Source organism: Castor canadensis, chromosome 5, assembly GCF_047511655.1.
Source record: "Castor canadensis chromosome 5, mCasCan1.hap1v2, whole genome shotgun sequence".
In the NCBI taxonomy this organism is placed as follows: domain Eukaryota; kingdom Metazoa; phylum Chordata; class Mammalia; order Rodentia; family Castoridae; genus Castor; species Castor canadensis.
The window spans coordinates 166,219,277-166,233,364 of NC_133390.1; the positions used below are offsets into that span (position 1 = coordinate 166,219,277).

At 47.5% G+C, this 14,088-nt stretch overlaps 1 protein-coding gene across 2 annotated transcripts in view; it reads left to right on the forward strand.

Annotated features, from left to right (window-relative positions):
• The window catches only part of L3mbtl1 (L3MBTL histone methyl-lysine binding protein 1), a 31,502-nt gene extending 21,974 nt beyond the window's left edge, over nt 1-9,528 (forward strand). The window contains exons 17-22 of one of the 2 annotated variants that reach the window (XM_074074795.1): nt 81-180; nt 342-539; nt 647-696; nt 3,015-3,172; nt 3,607-3,669; nt 6,818-9,528. In XM_074074795.1, coding sequence (XP_073930896.1) covers nt 81-180; nt 342-539; nt 647-696; nt 3,015-3,172; nt 3,607-3,669; nt 6,818-6,916 — 668 coding nt within the window. In that variant the 3' untranslated portion in view covers nt 6,917-9,528. Of the gene's footprint in view, nt 1-80; nt 181-341; nt 540-646; nt 697-3,014; nt 3,173-3,606; nt 3,670-6,781 lie in introns of both variants that reach the window. The other variant, XM_074074796.1, reaches the window with a different exon arrangement.
• The last annotated feature ends 4,560 nt before the right edge of the window (nt 9,529-14,088 follow it).

Consider the following 14,088-nt stretch of genomic DNA (forward strand, 5'->3'; position numbering starts at 1 on the left):
ACATGGAAATTTGCCCCTTTGCTGCTCTCTATGTCCCGACCCCTATGACTGTATGCTGTCTTCTCTTCCTGCCCCTCCAGGTCCCAGAGAGCCCAGCTCTTCCTCTCCTGGGAGCTGCCCCCCTCTCAGCTACAGGAGCCTATCCCACACAAGGACCTCCAAGTACAGCTTTCACCACCGGTGAGTGAAGGCCTCCTCCCCAGAGACCCTGCTCTGAGGGTCTGTCTACACCTATACAGTGAAGCCCACTACCATTCACTAAGACCTCTGAACAGGGCCAAGGTTGGGAAGAGCTACTGAGCTCTGTGGATCCACCCCATTTGAGCCTTCTTGTTCCCCAGGAAGTGCCCCACTCCTGGCTGTGATGGCTCTGGCCACGTCACAGGCAAGTTCACAGCTCACCATTGCCTCTCGGGCTGCCCACTGGCTGAGAGGAACCAGAGCCGACTGAAAGCAGAGCTTTCCGACTCAGAGGCCTCAGCCCGGAAGAAGAATCTCTCAAGCTTGTCCCCAAGGAAGAAGCCTCACCATCATGGCCGGTGCGGAGGCCAGGGAGTCAGGGCCTGGGCTTCCTGGGTGTGGGGCCTCATGTCCTCTTGGGCCAGCCACTGATCCCCTGCTGCGGCCCTGGTCCCTCTCTCTCCAGGATCGGACGCCCTCCAAAGTTTCGCAAAATTCCACAGGAAGATTTCCAGAGTAAGTGGGGGGTCCTCTGTTCTCATGTCCTCCCCTCAGTGTGATGGTGAGCACACAGGATTGGTGACTTTGGAGGCCTCTCTCTTTGGCTTGCAGAAAGCTGACTTCTTGCTACACGTTTGCACAGTCCATTCAGTGTGTAAGCATCCCTGGTGTCCCACTGAGCCTCAGCATCCTCATTTGTAAGATGCTGATTGATAGTTCTTTACCCATGGTGTAGTGGGAGGCCTGAGTGAGACATCCGTGAAAAGTGCTCAGTATCACTACAGCAGGTTTCATTACTAGTCTCAGTCTCTTGCCAGACTCCCTCTTGCTGTGTTCCCTCTTGGTAGAAATAGAAGGTACTTTCTGATCCCTCAACTTGAATGGTGAGAGTCTTGTTCAGACTCTCAGCCCTCCAATGAGGGCTTCTGAGGATCAGACTATAGTGGGCTCCTCTTCTGCCCACCATGGTATGCCTAATCAGCTCCCATTGCAAAACCAAATTCTAACCTCAAGAGGGCGCCCCCCGACCCACTGTGTAGAATTATAGGGAAGTCCATCTTTCCAGCACCTGAGACTGTGGCCCAAATTGGGGAAGAAGGACGTGATATAAGGCTCAAAGCACTGCAAGAACAGAGCCCAGGTCTCTGACCTCTGTGCAGGGCTCCCCTGGTGTAGTAGCTGGCTACTTGCCCAAAAGGGACACTGGTCACTGCTTATCCTTCTGTAGGAAATGCCTCATGGACCATGGTGAACCTCCTCAGGGCTCACTATGTGTGTGCTGATGACTCTTTCTGTGGGAAGGGCCTCCTGGGAGGCCTAGCCTGTGCTCACTGTAGAGACCCCAGGAGGATCAGCTGTTTGAAAGAACCATAGGAGCTGTTTCTGACCTGCAGTTAGATGAGACATCATGACTGCCTGTGAGAGCCTGGCTTCCTCTAGGGAAAAAGATAATGGGGGAAGCTCCCAAAGAACTTGTTCTTGTCTATCAAGCCCATCCTGAGGTGTGAAGAGGACCAGACCTAGGGATACAAAGAGCAAGCACGTGGGTGGATGAAAGGCCAAAGCATGGCCAGGTAGATGAAGTGCTTGTGGATCTTGGGGAAAACCTGAGTGTGTCCTCCAACTGGTCACAAGAGGAGCTGGCCAATGGGTGGGGAAGCAGCCCTGGTGTTGCTTAAGGGGGCTGTTGGGGTGGGCAGCTCTTCTACTTGTGCTGGGCAGCAGAGGGCCCCAAGAGGGGAGGGCTACAGAGAGCATCAGTCAGTGGGGCTAGCGATGAGACCTCAAGGCCTGGTAGTGAGTGTGAGGACCAGAAGAGTCTGATGAGAGGCTGAGGCTTAAGGAGAGGAGGCAGCACAGGCTTCCATGAGCAGGGAAGGCTGTGGAGAAGAGGGCACCAGAAGTGCTGCATTTGTAAGCATCTGGAATTTACCATGCGAGTAAGAAAAATCAGCTCTCAGGGCAGAGGTATGGCTCAAATGGTAGAGTGCCTGCCTAGCAAACATGAGGCCCTGAGATCAACCTCAGTACCATGAAGGTGGGCCTGGTTGTTAGAGAAGTTGAAATGGGTGAAGTCGCAAGGGGGCAAGTGCGAGGCCTGCCAGGGAAGCCAGGCAGAGCAGCATCTGTTATCAGATCCATGGAGCCAGGATTCCCAATCAGAGCAAGAAGCAAGTAGTAGGCAGTGTGGAGTTGGGGAGCCCTCTGGTGCCAGCTCTGAGAGAGCTGGTCAGGACCCAAAGAACTTAGGAAAGAAGGGCAAACAGAATGCACCTCTGATATCAGGGCCAAGCATGTTTGGGTGTTGGGGACCACTTTGAGGCCAAGCATCCAGATAAAAGTATCTTGCTGGACACCGGTGGCTCACACCTGTAATCCTAGGCAGAGATCAGGAGGATCGTGGTTTGAAGCTAGCCTGGGCAAACAGTTCTGTGAGACCCTATCTCAAAAAACCCTTCACAAAAATAGGGCTGATGGAGTGGCTCAAGATGAAGGCCCTGAGTTCAAGCCCCAGTACCGAAAAAAAAAAAAGTGTCTTTAGAGAAGCCATAGCAACTCTGAGAGCATCTTTGGAGGGCCTGGGGTGCTGCAGCCCAGAGCAATGGGCTTAAGATAACCCCACCCAACTGACCCAAGCATCTGTAAGTGAGTGGCTCCTCTTGACCAAAAGGAGTGACACCGGGTGAGTGGTCAGGGGATGTGGTCACTCTCTTGGCTCTGCTGGCTCTCAGAAGAGGCCCTGAACCTGTATGCTGTGCCAGCTAGTCTCCCAGGTGGCACAGGTATGAGCAGTCCTCAGCATTGGCTCGCCAGCCTCTGCCTCTGCTTTGCAGCCCTCCCTCCCAATGTCGTGCACCAGTCCCTCTTCATGTCGGCCTTGTCAGCCCACCCTGACCGCTCACTCTCTGTGTGTTGGGAGCAGCACTGCAAGCTGCTGCCAGGAGTGGCGGGCATCTCAGCTTCCACAGTCTCAAAGTGGACCATTGAGGAGGTAAGGTGCCCTTCTTCGGCTCTCTCCTCTTCCTTCTGCCCTCCCTCTCCCTCTTCCCACCCCCTGGTGGAAGAAGACTCAGGCAAGGCCCTGTGCGTGTGGAACCGCATGCATACCATTTCTTACAGCACCTCCTCCTGCTTTTCCCTCCTATCAACAGTCCCTTAGCTGCCCAGTGGGCCTGGCTGAGATGCTGTCCCATAGGCCACTCATGATGATAGGCAGGGGCCAACCCAGCTGGGAATCCAGCAAAAGAGAGTCAGGCTTCGGCTCTGAGCCTCAGGAGCAAGGGCCCTCCCCTTAAATACCCACTGGCACCAAGACACAGGGTGATGAGAAAAGAAGCACTGGTCTGGCCCAAGGCCACACAGAGCAACCCCATCCCTGTACTCCCAAGCCATTCCCTGGTCAACACAGCTTCTTTGATTTCCAAGGTCTTTGGCTTCGTTCAGACCCTGACAGGTTGTGAGGACCAAGCGCGCCTCTTCAAAGACGAGGTAAGGTGCAAGTGCGGATTGGGGGGCAGAGACAAGGTCACTATGTCAGTGAGACGGCAGGAAGCAAGTGCCCTGACCAGCGCTTCCCTAACAGGAAGATTGAACCCAGGGCCTCGTGCATGCTAACGGGGATCTTTTGCTCACCTGGACAGGATTAGTAATACTGACCTACATCTCTGGAAAGAATCGGGTATGGACTATGGCCCAGCTTTGGGATACCTTGTGTTCAGATCCTCTTCAGGAAGGAAAATGCAGCCTAGAGATAGGATTCCATTTGCTACTCTGCTCTCTGCCCAGTCTTTTGTTTGCCAAACTTAGCTTTACCAGTGACAGTCAATGAATTGAAGCATTTGGAGTTTTGGTGCTGGGTATGGAGCCCAGTGCTTCACACAGACTAAGCAGGTGCTCTGCCACTGAGCTACGGCCCCAGCCCAAAGCACAGTTTGAGTGGTACAGGTGTTACTGTTTACTATAAGGATCTTAACACCAAAACCCAGGCCAAAGAGCTTAGCAAAGCTAAGATGCAGTGAGATACAGATAAAAGAATGCTAGCTTTGGAAACAGTCTGGATTGGAATCCCAGCTCCCAAACTTGTTTGTCCCTTGTCCCTGAGCCTGCCTCTTGTCTGGACAGTGGAGATAGAGTGCAATGAGGAGCACTGTGCAGGGCATAATGAGCATTGGAAATGAGGGAATTACTATATCGGGGTGTCTGTTATAATTAGATGTAGCATCACTAGAGTGTGTGTACATGGATATAGCAACATTATAGAGCCATATGTAAATCCTACCACTACATCAGAAAGCCTGATACAGTGGGGGCTCTATAAATGGTCATTCTGACTTTTAGTGCACAGTTACCCTTAAACAAGGAACTCTATCATGATCCTCCGAATTTGTCAAGACTAAAGCTGGAAGGGATCTTTGAGTTTGTCTAGGAATTCCTTCAAGAGGAAGGAATGTCCTGTATGTCCTCCTCCACCCAGGAAAGTGTAGTCTCCGCTGCCCATGCAGCTACTCTGGGCTAGGTGCCTATGAGAGAAAATCCACTTCTCTGTCCAGGCCCAGCACAGCTGCCTTCATCTGATCCTGTGTGGTGGAGCTCCCCCAGTACTCCCCATTCTGGGGGCTCCCCTTGCCTCTGGGTTGCTGTGCCCCTAGCTCCTGTTTCCATACTCTGATCAACGTGGAGCACGTTGGATTGCTGCTTCCCTAAATGGGTTGTTTGGAGTTTTGGTTTTTGATTATTTTTGGTGCTGGAGGTTGAACACAGGGCCTTGGGCATGCTAAGCTCATACCTCCTAACCTAGATGGTTTCAAACTGAGATAAGATGTATGTAGAGTGGAATGCAGTCATCCTAAAAGTCCATGCCTCAGGTTTTGTGAAATGTATATATACACTTGAACCCAACCCTTCAATCAAGACAGAAACATGTCCATCATACCAGAAAGTTCTTTCTCAGTCCCTTTTAGTCAGTCTTTACCCCAAAAGACAACCACTGTTCTAATTTCTAGTACCATCGATAAGCTTTGCCTGTTCTTATATTCTTATAAAAGGAATCAGACAGCACATACTCTGGGTTTGTTCTGTTTGGCTCAATGTAGTTTTTGAGGTTTTTCTGTGTTGCTCTGTGTACTTATAGTTTGTTTGTTGCTGAATAGTGTTCCATTTCATGAATATACCACAATTCTCCTGTTGGTGGACTTTTGAGAGATTTCCCCTTTCCCAAATCCCTACCCCACACAGCCTCCCTCTCCTGCTCTCTTCAACTTACTCCCTCCTCCACAACTGGCTTCTTCCTGTATACCCTAGGATGAACAATGAGCAATATTTCACATACTTGCTTCATCTTTTACCTGTTTTCGGATGAAGGCATCATGATGTTTCATTCAAGTACTGTAGTTCAGATCTCTGAAACTAATCTCTACACAACCACAGTATCATCATCTCACTTGGCTCTCTGGGGTCAACCCTTACCCAGGCCATATTCAACTTTCCCTAGTTGCCTCCTAACATTTTCTGCAGTTTTTGAGCCAGTATCCAAATTACACCTACATAACTGATTTTGGCTGTTATATCTCTTAAACATTTTCTGTTCTATAATAGCCCCATCCCCTTTTTTTTTTCTTTTCTTTTTTCATGACATTTTTTAAAGTCCTGCAGAATGTCCCCTTCTGGATTTGTCTTTTTTGTGGTGTTGCTTAACTTGTTTCTCTAACTGCCTATATTTCCTATAAACTAGATGTCAGATCCAAAGTGTTGCTTAGGTTCAGGTTGTCTGTCTGTCTGTCTCTCTCTCTCTCTCTCTCTCTCTCTCTCTCACTCTCATTCTGTTTTATGGCAAGAATAGGTCAGGGGGTAACATGGTGTACCTCATACCGCATCACCTCTGAACACACCTGTTGTCTACCTAATTCTCTGTTAGCAACACTAGGATTGACCAATGGCTTCATGTGGGGACAAGAGGGATTTTTTTGTTCATTTTGTCTTTGCTTTTGCTTTTGGCATTTCAGAGACATTAATCGCACTTATTGATTTGGAGGTCATTACACAGATTACAGAGGAGTTAGGAAACAGTGAAGAGGATGGCCAATGAATAAAACTGCTTAGGCTGTGAGCAGGGCTGACTTCACAGGCAGTCTACCAAACCTTACGCTCAATGCTCAGTTATTAAGACTCTTGAAATTCTTAATAACTTTTGAATAAGCAGTTCTACATTGTCATTTTATACTGAGCCCCACAATTATGTAGCAGTAGCAGGTTCTTGAAGCCACTGCCATGAGGACTCCAGAAACATTTTGCAAAGACAAATGCTGAAACTCAGACTAGTCAGCAGAAAGAGAAAGAGTGCATGTGTGCGACACAGTGGAACCAGTGGCTCTTTCTTTCCTTCTCCGTCCCCATTGCTGTCTTCCTTTTCTCCTTTCTCCCTCCCTTCTCCTTTCTCCGGGTCCTCCTTCTTCTTCCCCATGTCCCTCCTTTTCCCTTCCCCCACATGTAAACATATCCTTTACTCCCCTCCCCGCCATACATATTCCTGCCTTTCCTTCACTCCTTCCCCATGATCCTTTCTACCTTCTCCACTTTCCACCTCCCTGTCCTGACCCCTCAGATGATTGACGGCGAGGCCTTCCTTTTGCTGACACAGGCGGACATTGTGAAGATCATGAGCGTCAAGCTGGGCCCAGCCTTGAAGATCTATAACGCCATTCTCATGTTTAAAAATGCTGATGACACCTTAAAGTGACTGGCCCTCATTGGGCCTTCTCCAGGCCTTGCTGGGCCTCCCTCTCCAGATGATGCCTCCCTCCCAACTTGAGTTCCTCATACCCCTTGCTGCACCCCTACCCTCCTTATCTGTCTAGGGCTGGTTCTTCCCAGAAAGTGACTAGGAGCAGAGAGGCACTGGGAAAGATGGAGTCCTGGCCCCTGACTCCTGAACCTCGTTGGCCTCCAGGTGCACGAGTCTGTGACTGGGCTGAGCGTGACTGCTGGAGTGGATTGGAGGTGCCACACATAGGGCAGCCCCACATCTCTGGCTTACTCAGTAGTCACCAAAGGGTCTTTTTCTTAGCAGTGAGGAAGAACCTGGTAGAACAGGAGTCCCCCAGTCTGAGACCCCGTTTCCTTTTTGGCATCTCTACATAGCTTTCTCTCCCTGACTTCTTTCCTCCTTCCAAGAAGTGACCCTGCCACACACATTTACATGTAGAGGCACCTCCTCTTTTTCTTCCTCCTGGTTTTGCACTCTTTCTCTGCTGCCTAGTTCATGGGTACTGCCCCAAGGCATGGTCCAGCCAGACCTCATGGCTCTTCCCCCTTAACAGTGGGAGCCCCAGAAACACGTCATCATGGGACCCATTGGGAACATCTGGCTACCTTTCTCCCCTTCACCCAGAAGAGGAGAAGATTCAGAGCTAAGATGCCTTCTTCAACATGCTCAGTTCTGGACCACTTAGCATTGAAGTGGTACATGTTGAGTCCTAGTTCCAGCAGAGTGAGCAGGCAGTTGGAGCCTGTTCTACAACTAGCAGACATTGAGGACCACTGATGTGCCCCACACACCTTTTCTTTTTTGGGTCTGAGGAGGAAGAAGTCTGGTCTGGTAGGTAGTCCAGGCAGGAGACCAGCCCAGTGGGCAGCTCCAGCAGGCATGGTGACACTAAAGGCTCTCTGCAGCTGTGGATCTCAGCCAGGTGAGGGCTCCCTGCTTGCCAGGCCTCCTGCCAGGACAAGGTGGCACTCAGTCTAGCACACAGCCCCCATGACATCACGTTCCACCTGTCCCTTACTTGTTTACCACTGCTTTTGAGGAATCTTACAGAGATCACTTAAGATGAGTTTGGAAGGTGAACTCTCCAGGTCCCTTAAGCCCTTCTTGCCACTTCCCATCTTTTTTGCACTGCCAGCTGGGTCCCTGCTGGAGCTCTGGGAATTAGATCTTTCTGTTCAAGTGGGGGCCCAGTCCCCACTGAGCCACTGCCAAACTTGCCTCCCAGCCTGCATGAGAAGGGCTAGATCACAGCAGGAGCCAGCTCCATATGGGCATAGGGGCCAATGCCAAGCTCCTATGCCCCCAGGTGCTGAGGTGGCCCTGCAGGCTGTGGAGCCAGTGGACCTTTCCCAGGCTCCTCCTCAGTCCTATGATTGTGTGTGTGTGTGTGTGTGTGTGTGTGTGTGTGTGTGTGTGTGTGTGTGTGTGACACTCAGAAGTGTTTGATTGGTGCAGATGTGAGGCGCAGTATTGGGAATATGTCAAGGGCTATTGTTAAAATGCAAAGCTTTATTTTTTCCTTAGAAGTGAGAAACCCACAGCTCTGTTGATTGCCTGCCACAGCCCTATAGGGACTTCTTTCTCATGGGCCAACAGCTTTTCCATTCAGCCATTCAGGCCCCAGCCAGCCTCTGCAGAGCCTCAGACATCCCTTCCCTTTCAGCCCTCAGGGGGTAGCCTTCCTGGGAGGACACCAGGCAAGGTCTGCCACAGAGAAGGGCTGGGTTTGCAGAGGTGAACTGCTGTCCCTTGGCTAAGAGCAGAGAGGAGCAAGCCCATACTCTTTTTATCTTGGCTATCTGAGTAGCAGCAGATCTCATTGGCTCCTTGGTCATAGTCTTCTCCTGAGATGCTCACTGACTGTGTGGGATGAGAAGGCAGCAAGCACTCATGACCTTTGCTGTGTGGATCTGCAAATGATGCTGGCCTATGGGAAAGGTCAGATGGACCAAAGGCCTTGGGAAAAGGCCCCAAGCCTCTGAACTTTGAGGTCTCAGCACTTTCTACATGAACGTCAGACTCTTTGGAAAGAAACCAAACCATAAAAAAATGAAAAGAAATCTGCCTTCTGTCCATCCTGCTGCCCCTTCACCCACATTGTGTCCCAGATGACGTCATTGCACCTTGACCTGGGACCGCAGGAGGGGAGGGAGTGGGTGGCAGTTCCTGGTGCCCTGTGCCCTGCTTTCTAGCAGCAGACACCACTTATACTTTGGCCCCGGCAGGCTTGCCCAGCCCGTGCCCATCCCTGGCCTAGGAAAGAGACGGCCTTTCTGTTTAATTTCTAAGGCAGAGAGAATGGTCCCAGAGTTTGAAAATGAAGCCCATTTGCACTTTCATTCCCATGCACTTTGGTGGGATTGCATTTTTGTACTTGCCTTGTGGTGTGTATGTGTGTGCCCTGCACACACCTGTGCTCTTTAAGAGAATCTCTGGTTTAAACTAAAGTAGCTCTTGAGTGAGAAAAAGCTAAAAACAAAATTCGGTGTGATTTGTCAGTGTATTGTAACAACATAAATAAATTCAAACAACTAGATGATACACAGCCAGCGTCTGTTTCTCTTTTCCTGGTAGAATACTCAGAAACTAAGTGGACACCAGTGCTCCCATTACTGAGAGACCAAAGCATCTTCCTGTGATTGGGCAGAAGCCCTAGAGGATCTGTTTGTATACTATTTTAAAGATAAGAAACAGACTGAGAGTAGGTGGGTACACCAGCCTATGCTGAAGCTAATAATGGGAATCCCCAAGGAGCAGTGTAGGAAAGGATCTGACCCGTGCTGTTTTATGAATGGCCAAGGGCAGAAAATTCAGCGATGCCTCCAGTTTTTAACATATTATCAAGCTTTCATGTGGGGAAATGTCAACTGAATGGTTGGGATTTAAGGCTTCTAGAGTTTGTAAGCAGGTACGAACATGGAAGAAATGTCATGTTCAACCACTGAAGCCCTTTTTTGTCAATGTCCTTAATTTCTTTGCCCTGCAGCTCTTCCAGACCACTTGGCTAGGAGAATACCAACCACTAAGCTGTCCAAGAGCCCGTCTCCTCCCCCTTCACCAGGACCTTACGTGACTGGGCAGATGGTGCCACAGTAGACCAGTGGTCTCTGACTTTACCTTCTCCATCATCTCATAGGTGCCCTCACCGTCATGACAGGAGAAAAACGTCCACCTTCCTGCCATCTCTACAGCATGAGCCTCTCCACTCACATCCCTCCTTCTCTCTTGCTTTCTTGTCACAGTGAAGAGTTGATCCTTCCATTCATCAGAAGCTAATCCTCTACCAGCCATGGCTACAACAAAAAGAAAAGAATCATTGAGGGCTGAAGCGTGGCTCAAGTGGTAGAGTGCCTGCCTAGCAGGCACAAAGCCCAGGGTTCAAACCCAGTACCCCCCACACACATACCAAAACCCAGTACCCCCACACACACATACCAAAAGAAAAATTGAAATAAAAGGGCTTTTGGGGAGAGGAGGAATGGAAATGTAATGATGGGGTGAGCTTGTTCAAGGCATACCGTACACATGTATGGAAATTGCAAAATGAAATCCCCTCATATTATTAATGTATGATTCAAAAAATTTTAATTTTAAGAAAAGGACTTGGAAATTTAAAATGTGATTGCAGAAATAAACAGTCAACACAAAGTTCAAAAGAAAAAATAGAATATTGCCCAGAAAGTAGAATAAAAATAAAGATGAAAAATGGAAAAGAATTTAAAAATCAGAAGACATACGTGGCTAATAGCAATTCCAGTAAGAACAGAGAAAGGAAATTATATCAATAAAATAAAACAGGAGGGCTGGGGTGTGGCTCAAGGTGTATAGCACCTGCCTGGCAAGTGCAAGGCCCTGAATTCAAACCCCAGTAACTGCTAAAAAGAAGCAGCATCTCAGTGGTAGAGGCTTACCTGGCACCTCTGAGGCCCTGGGTCCAATCTCCACCACCAGAAACAAACAAAAAAGGAACTTTCATAGACTTGAGAGCTCACACTGAATGCCTAGCAAAAGATACAAAAGGAATGATATCAAGCTACACTATTGTGAAATGTCAGAATAATGAGAACAAAAAGAAGGTCCCAAAAGCTTTCAGAGAGAATAAAACAGGTCTCATCCAAAGGAACACGAATCACAATAGTATTGGGCTTCTCAATAGCAGTATCTGAAAGGAGACAGTGGAGCAGTGTCTGGAGCAGTGACTTTACCATTGCAAAGCAAAAGAAAATTATGTTCCTGGCAAGTTGTCAATCAAGTGTGAAGGCAGAACATTTTCAGATATACAGGGTTCCAAACTTTTACCTCCCATGTATCTTTCCTCAGGAAGCCACTGGAGAATGTGCTCCATCAAAAATGAGAGAGTAAATGGAAAAAGAGGACGATTGCAGGAATGCAGGTGTTTCAACATAAAATCTAGGTAACACAGCACTTAATGGAATGGGGGAAAACACTTGATATCTCAATTGACACAGAAAAGGCATTTGACAAAGTCCAACATCCTTTCATGAAAACAGCAAAGATTCAGAAAACTAGGAATGGAGGAGAACTTGCTCAACATGACAAAAGGCATCTGCAAAAAAGCCCACAGCTAGCATCACACTCAGTGATGAAAGATAAGACACTATCCCAAATATCAGGGACAAGATAAGGACGCCTGCTTCCAGCACCTCTATTCCTTCTTGTTCTAGCCAAAGCAATTATATTAGAAAAAGAAAAGCCACCTAAATTGGAAAGGAAAGAATAAAATTATATTCACAGATAACATGATCTTATATCTAGAAAATCCCAGACATCTATAAGAAAGCCACCAGAACTAATTAACTTAGCAAAGTTGCATATACAAGATAAATACACACAAAAAATTGATCATGTCTCTGTACACTTAAAAAGACCAATCCAAAAAAGAAGTTGTGTCAGCTTCTCATGACTGTAGCAATTATGCCACAAAAAAGTTGGAGGAGAAATTTTTTTTTTAAAACAGCAATGATCATTGTATAGCATGAAGAATGCACAATATATAGCATCAATAATTGTACACTTAAAATGATTAAATTGCAATTTTATGTTACATTTACCACAATAAGATAATTTTTTTCAAATTTTAATTTCATTTTTTAATTTTTAAAAAAATTTTTGGTGGCACTGGGGTTTGAACTCAGGGCCTTGAGCTCACTAGGGAAACACTCTAAGATAATTTTTTAGAAGAGGAAGACCTCGGGTCCAGAAAGGAGGACATCTAACAAAGGAAGAGACACAAGGGGATTTCCAAAGTGATAGGAAAGAAAGGGCCATGTTGGTACCAGACAACTGTTCAGGTGTGAATGGGAGGATGAAAGGGTCCAAAAAGGATGAGAAAGAAAAAAACCTGCTGTGTTAATGTATTAAGAGGATATTCTCCACTCTATCAGAGTTATATTTGATAACATGCAACCCCTGTAAGAATACTGAACATGTTCCCTATAGTATTATGGCTCTCATAAGATTAAATGACCTAGCTGCTTTAATGTTCACATGACAAAAGCATGTAACAACGAATTTCACAGAACGTGCGCCCATCGTTAACTGCATATACATATGCAGTTTCTCAAGTTAACTATAAATTAACTTCAGGAAAAGCAGAATCGTGTATTTAAATGGGTGAGATCTAAGATGGACTCCAGAGTGGGAAGAAAGCCCAGGGCTAGAACTGTGGCTGAAGTGGTAGAGCACCTAATTTGCAAGCGCAAAGCCCTGAGTTCAAACCCCAGTCCCACCAAAAAAAGGAAGGAAGCCCACTGAAAACTTATTAAACTGAATGATGGAAGAGGGAAGTATAAGCTTAGACATGTGGAGGTTTATACCAAAGGGAACTTCTCGAAAAGCCGAGGAATGAGAGAAGGAACTTGTCTTTTTCACTATCTACCTAGTAATTCTATTTGATTTTTAACTTTGTGCATTTTCCACTTTCTAGAAATCTTTTTTTTTCCTAAAAAGAAAACTGAAGCCCTTGCTCTCTCTGTGTAAGTGTTGGAAAAAGGATCTTGCTCCCATCTCATGTGGGTGCCAGATTTTTTTTTTTGTCCTATACATGAGCCCATTATTCATTCTACTTATAGATGAATCTGAGGTGAGGTTATTGGTGGGGACAAAGGTGAGTCAGAGAAAGGACAAAAAAGCAGACTGAGGAATGTCAAGGTAGAGGAATACTCACGGAGGTGGGTGTGTTCGACTTTTCATCGCTGTGACAAACACCTAAGAAAAACAATTTAAAAGGAGAAAATTTATTCTGGCTCATGGTTCCCCAGGTCTCAGTCTAAGGCCGGCTAGCTCCGTTGCTGTGGACCTGAGGTGAAGCAGAACACGGTGGCGGAGAGGCGTGAAGGCGCAGAGGTGCTTACCTCACGGCAGCCAGGAAGTAGAGACAGAGAGGGACCCAGAACAAGATACAGCCCCCACGGGTGCCCCCACCAAAGACCTTCCTCTAAATACCCCAGTCATCCCCCAGTAATGCCATCAAATTATGAATCTGTCCATGGAGTAACTCATTGATTAGGTCAGAGCCCTGCCTGGAACCAAGCTTTCAACACCCGAGCCTTTGAGGGGAGCATTTCATATTCACAGCAGAGCAGTGGATTCCCACTGCTTCAGTCTCTTAAATCCCCCTTCTCAGCCCTGAGAACATGTCTTTGGCCTTTGTACCCAAACAACAGAGTCTATGCAGGGAGCATGGGAGGACAATGAAGAGGGAAGAGAAGATGGGGAGGAATATGTCACTGCACTGGTGGCCTTGGCTATTATCTGCACATCATTGAGAAGGAAGGACAAGTTCAAACTCTGCTGGTAGCCCTGTGAGTTGGCACAACCTATTTAAAAAAAAATATTTTGAGACAGGATGTTGCTATGTCACCCAGACTAATGCTGAGCACCCAACCCTCCTGCTCTGCCTCCCAAGTCCTAGGATTACAGATGTGTACCACCATGCCAAGCCTTAACCCAGTTGGCACAACCTTTTACAGTAATCCAGCATTTAGGTCAAAAATCACCCAGTGCTCCCACTTACAGGGGTTTGTATCAGAGAGAAATACTAACACAAAGCCAGAGGATACAAACACACAGATGTTCTCTGAAACCTTTCATGAAGTATCGTGAAATTGGTAACAGCCGGAATG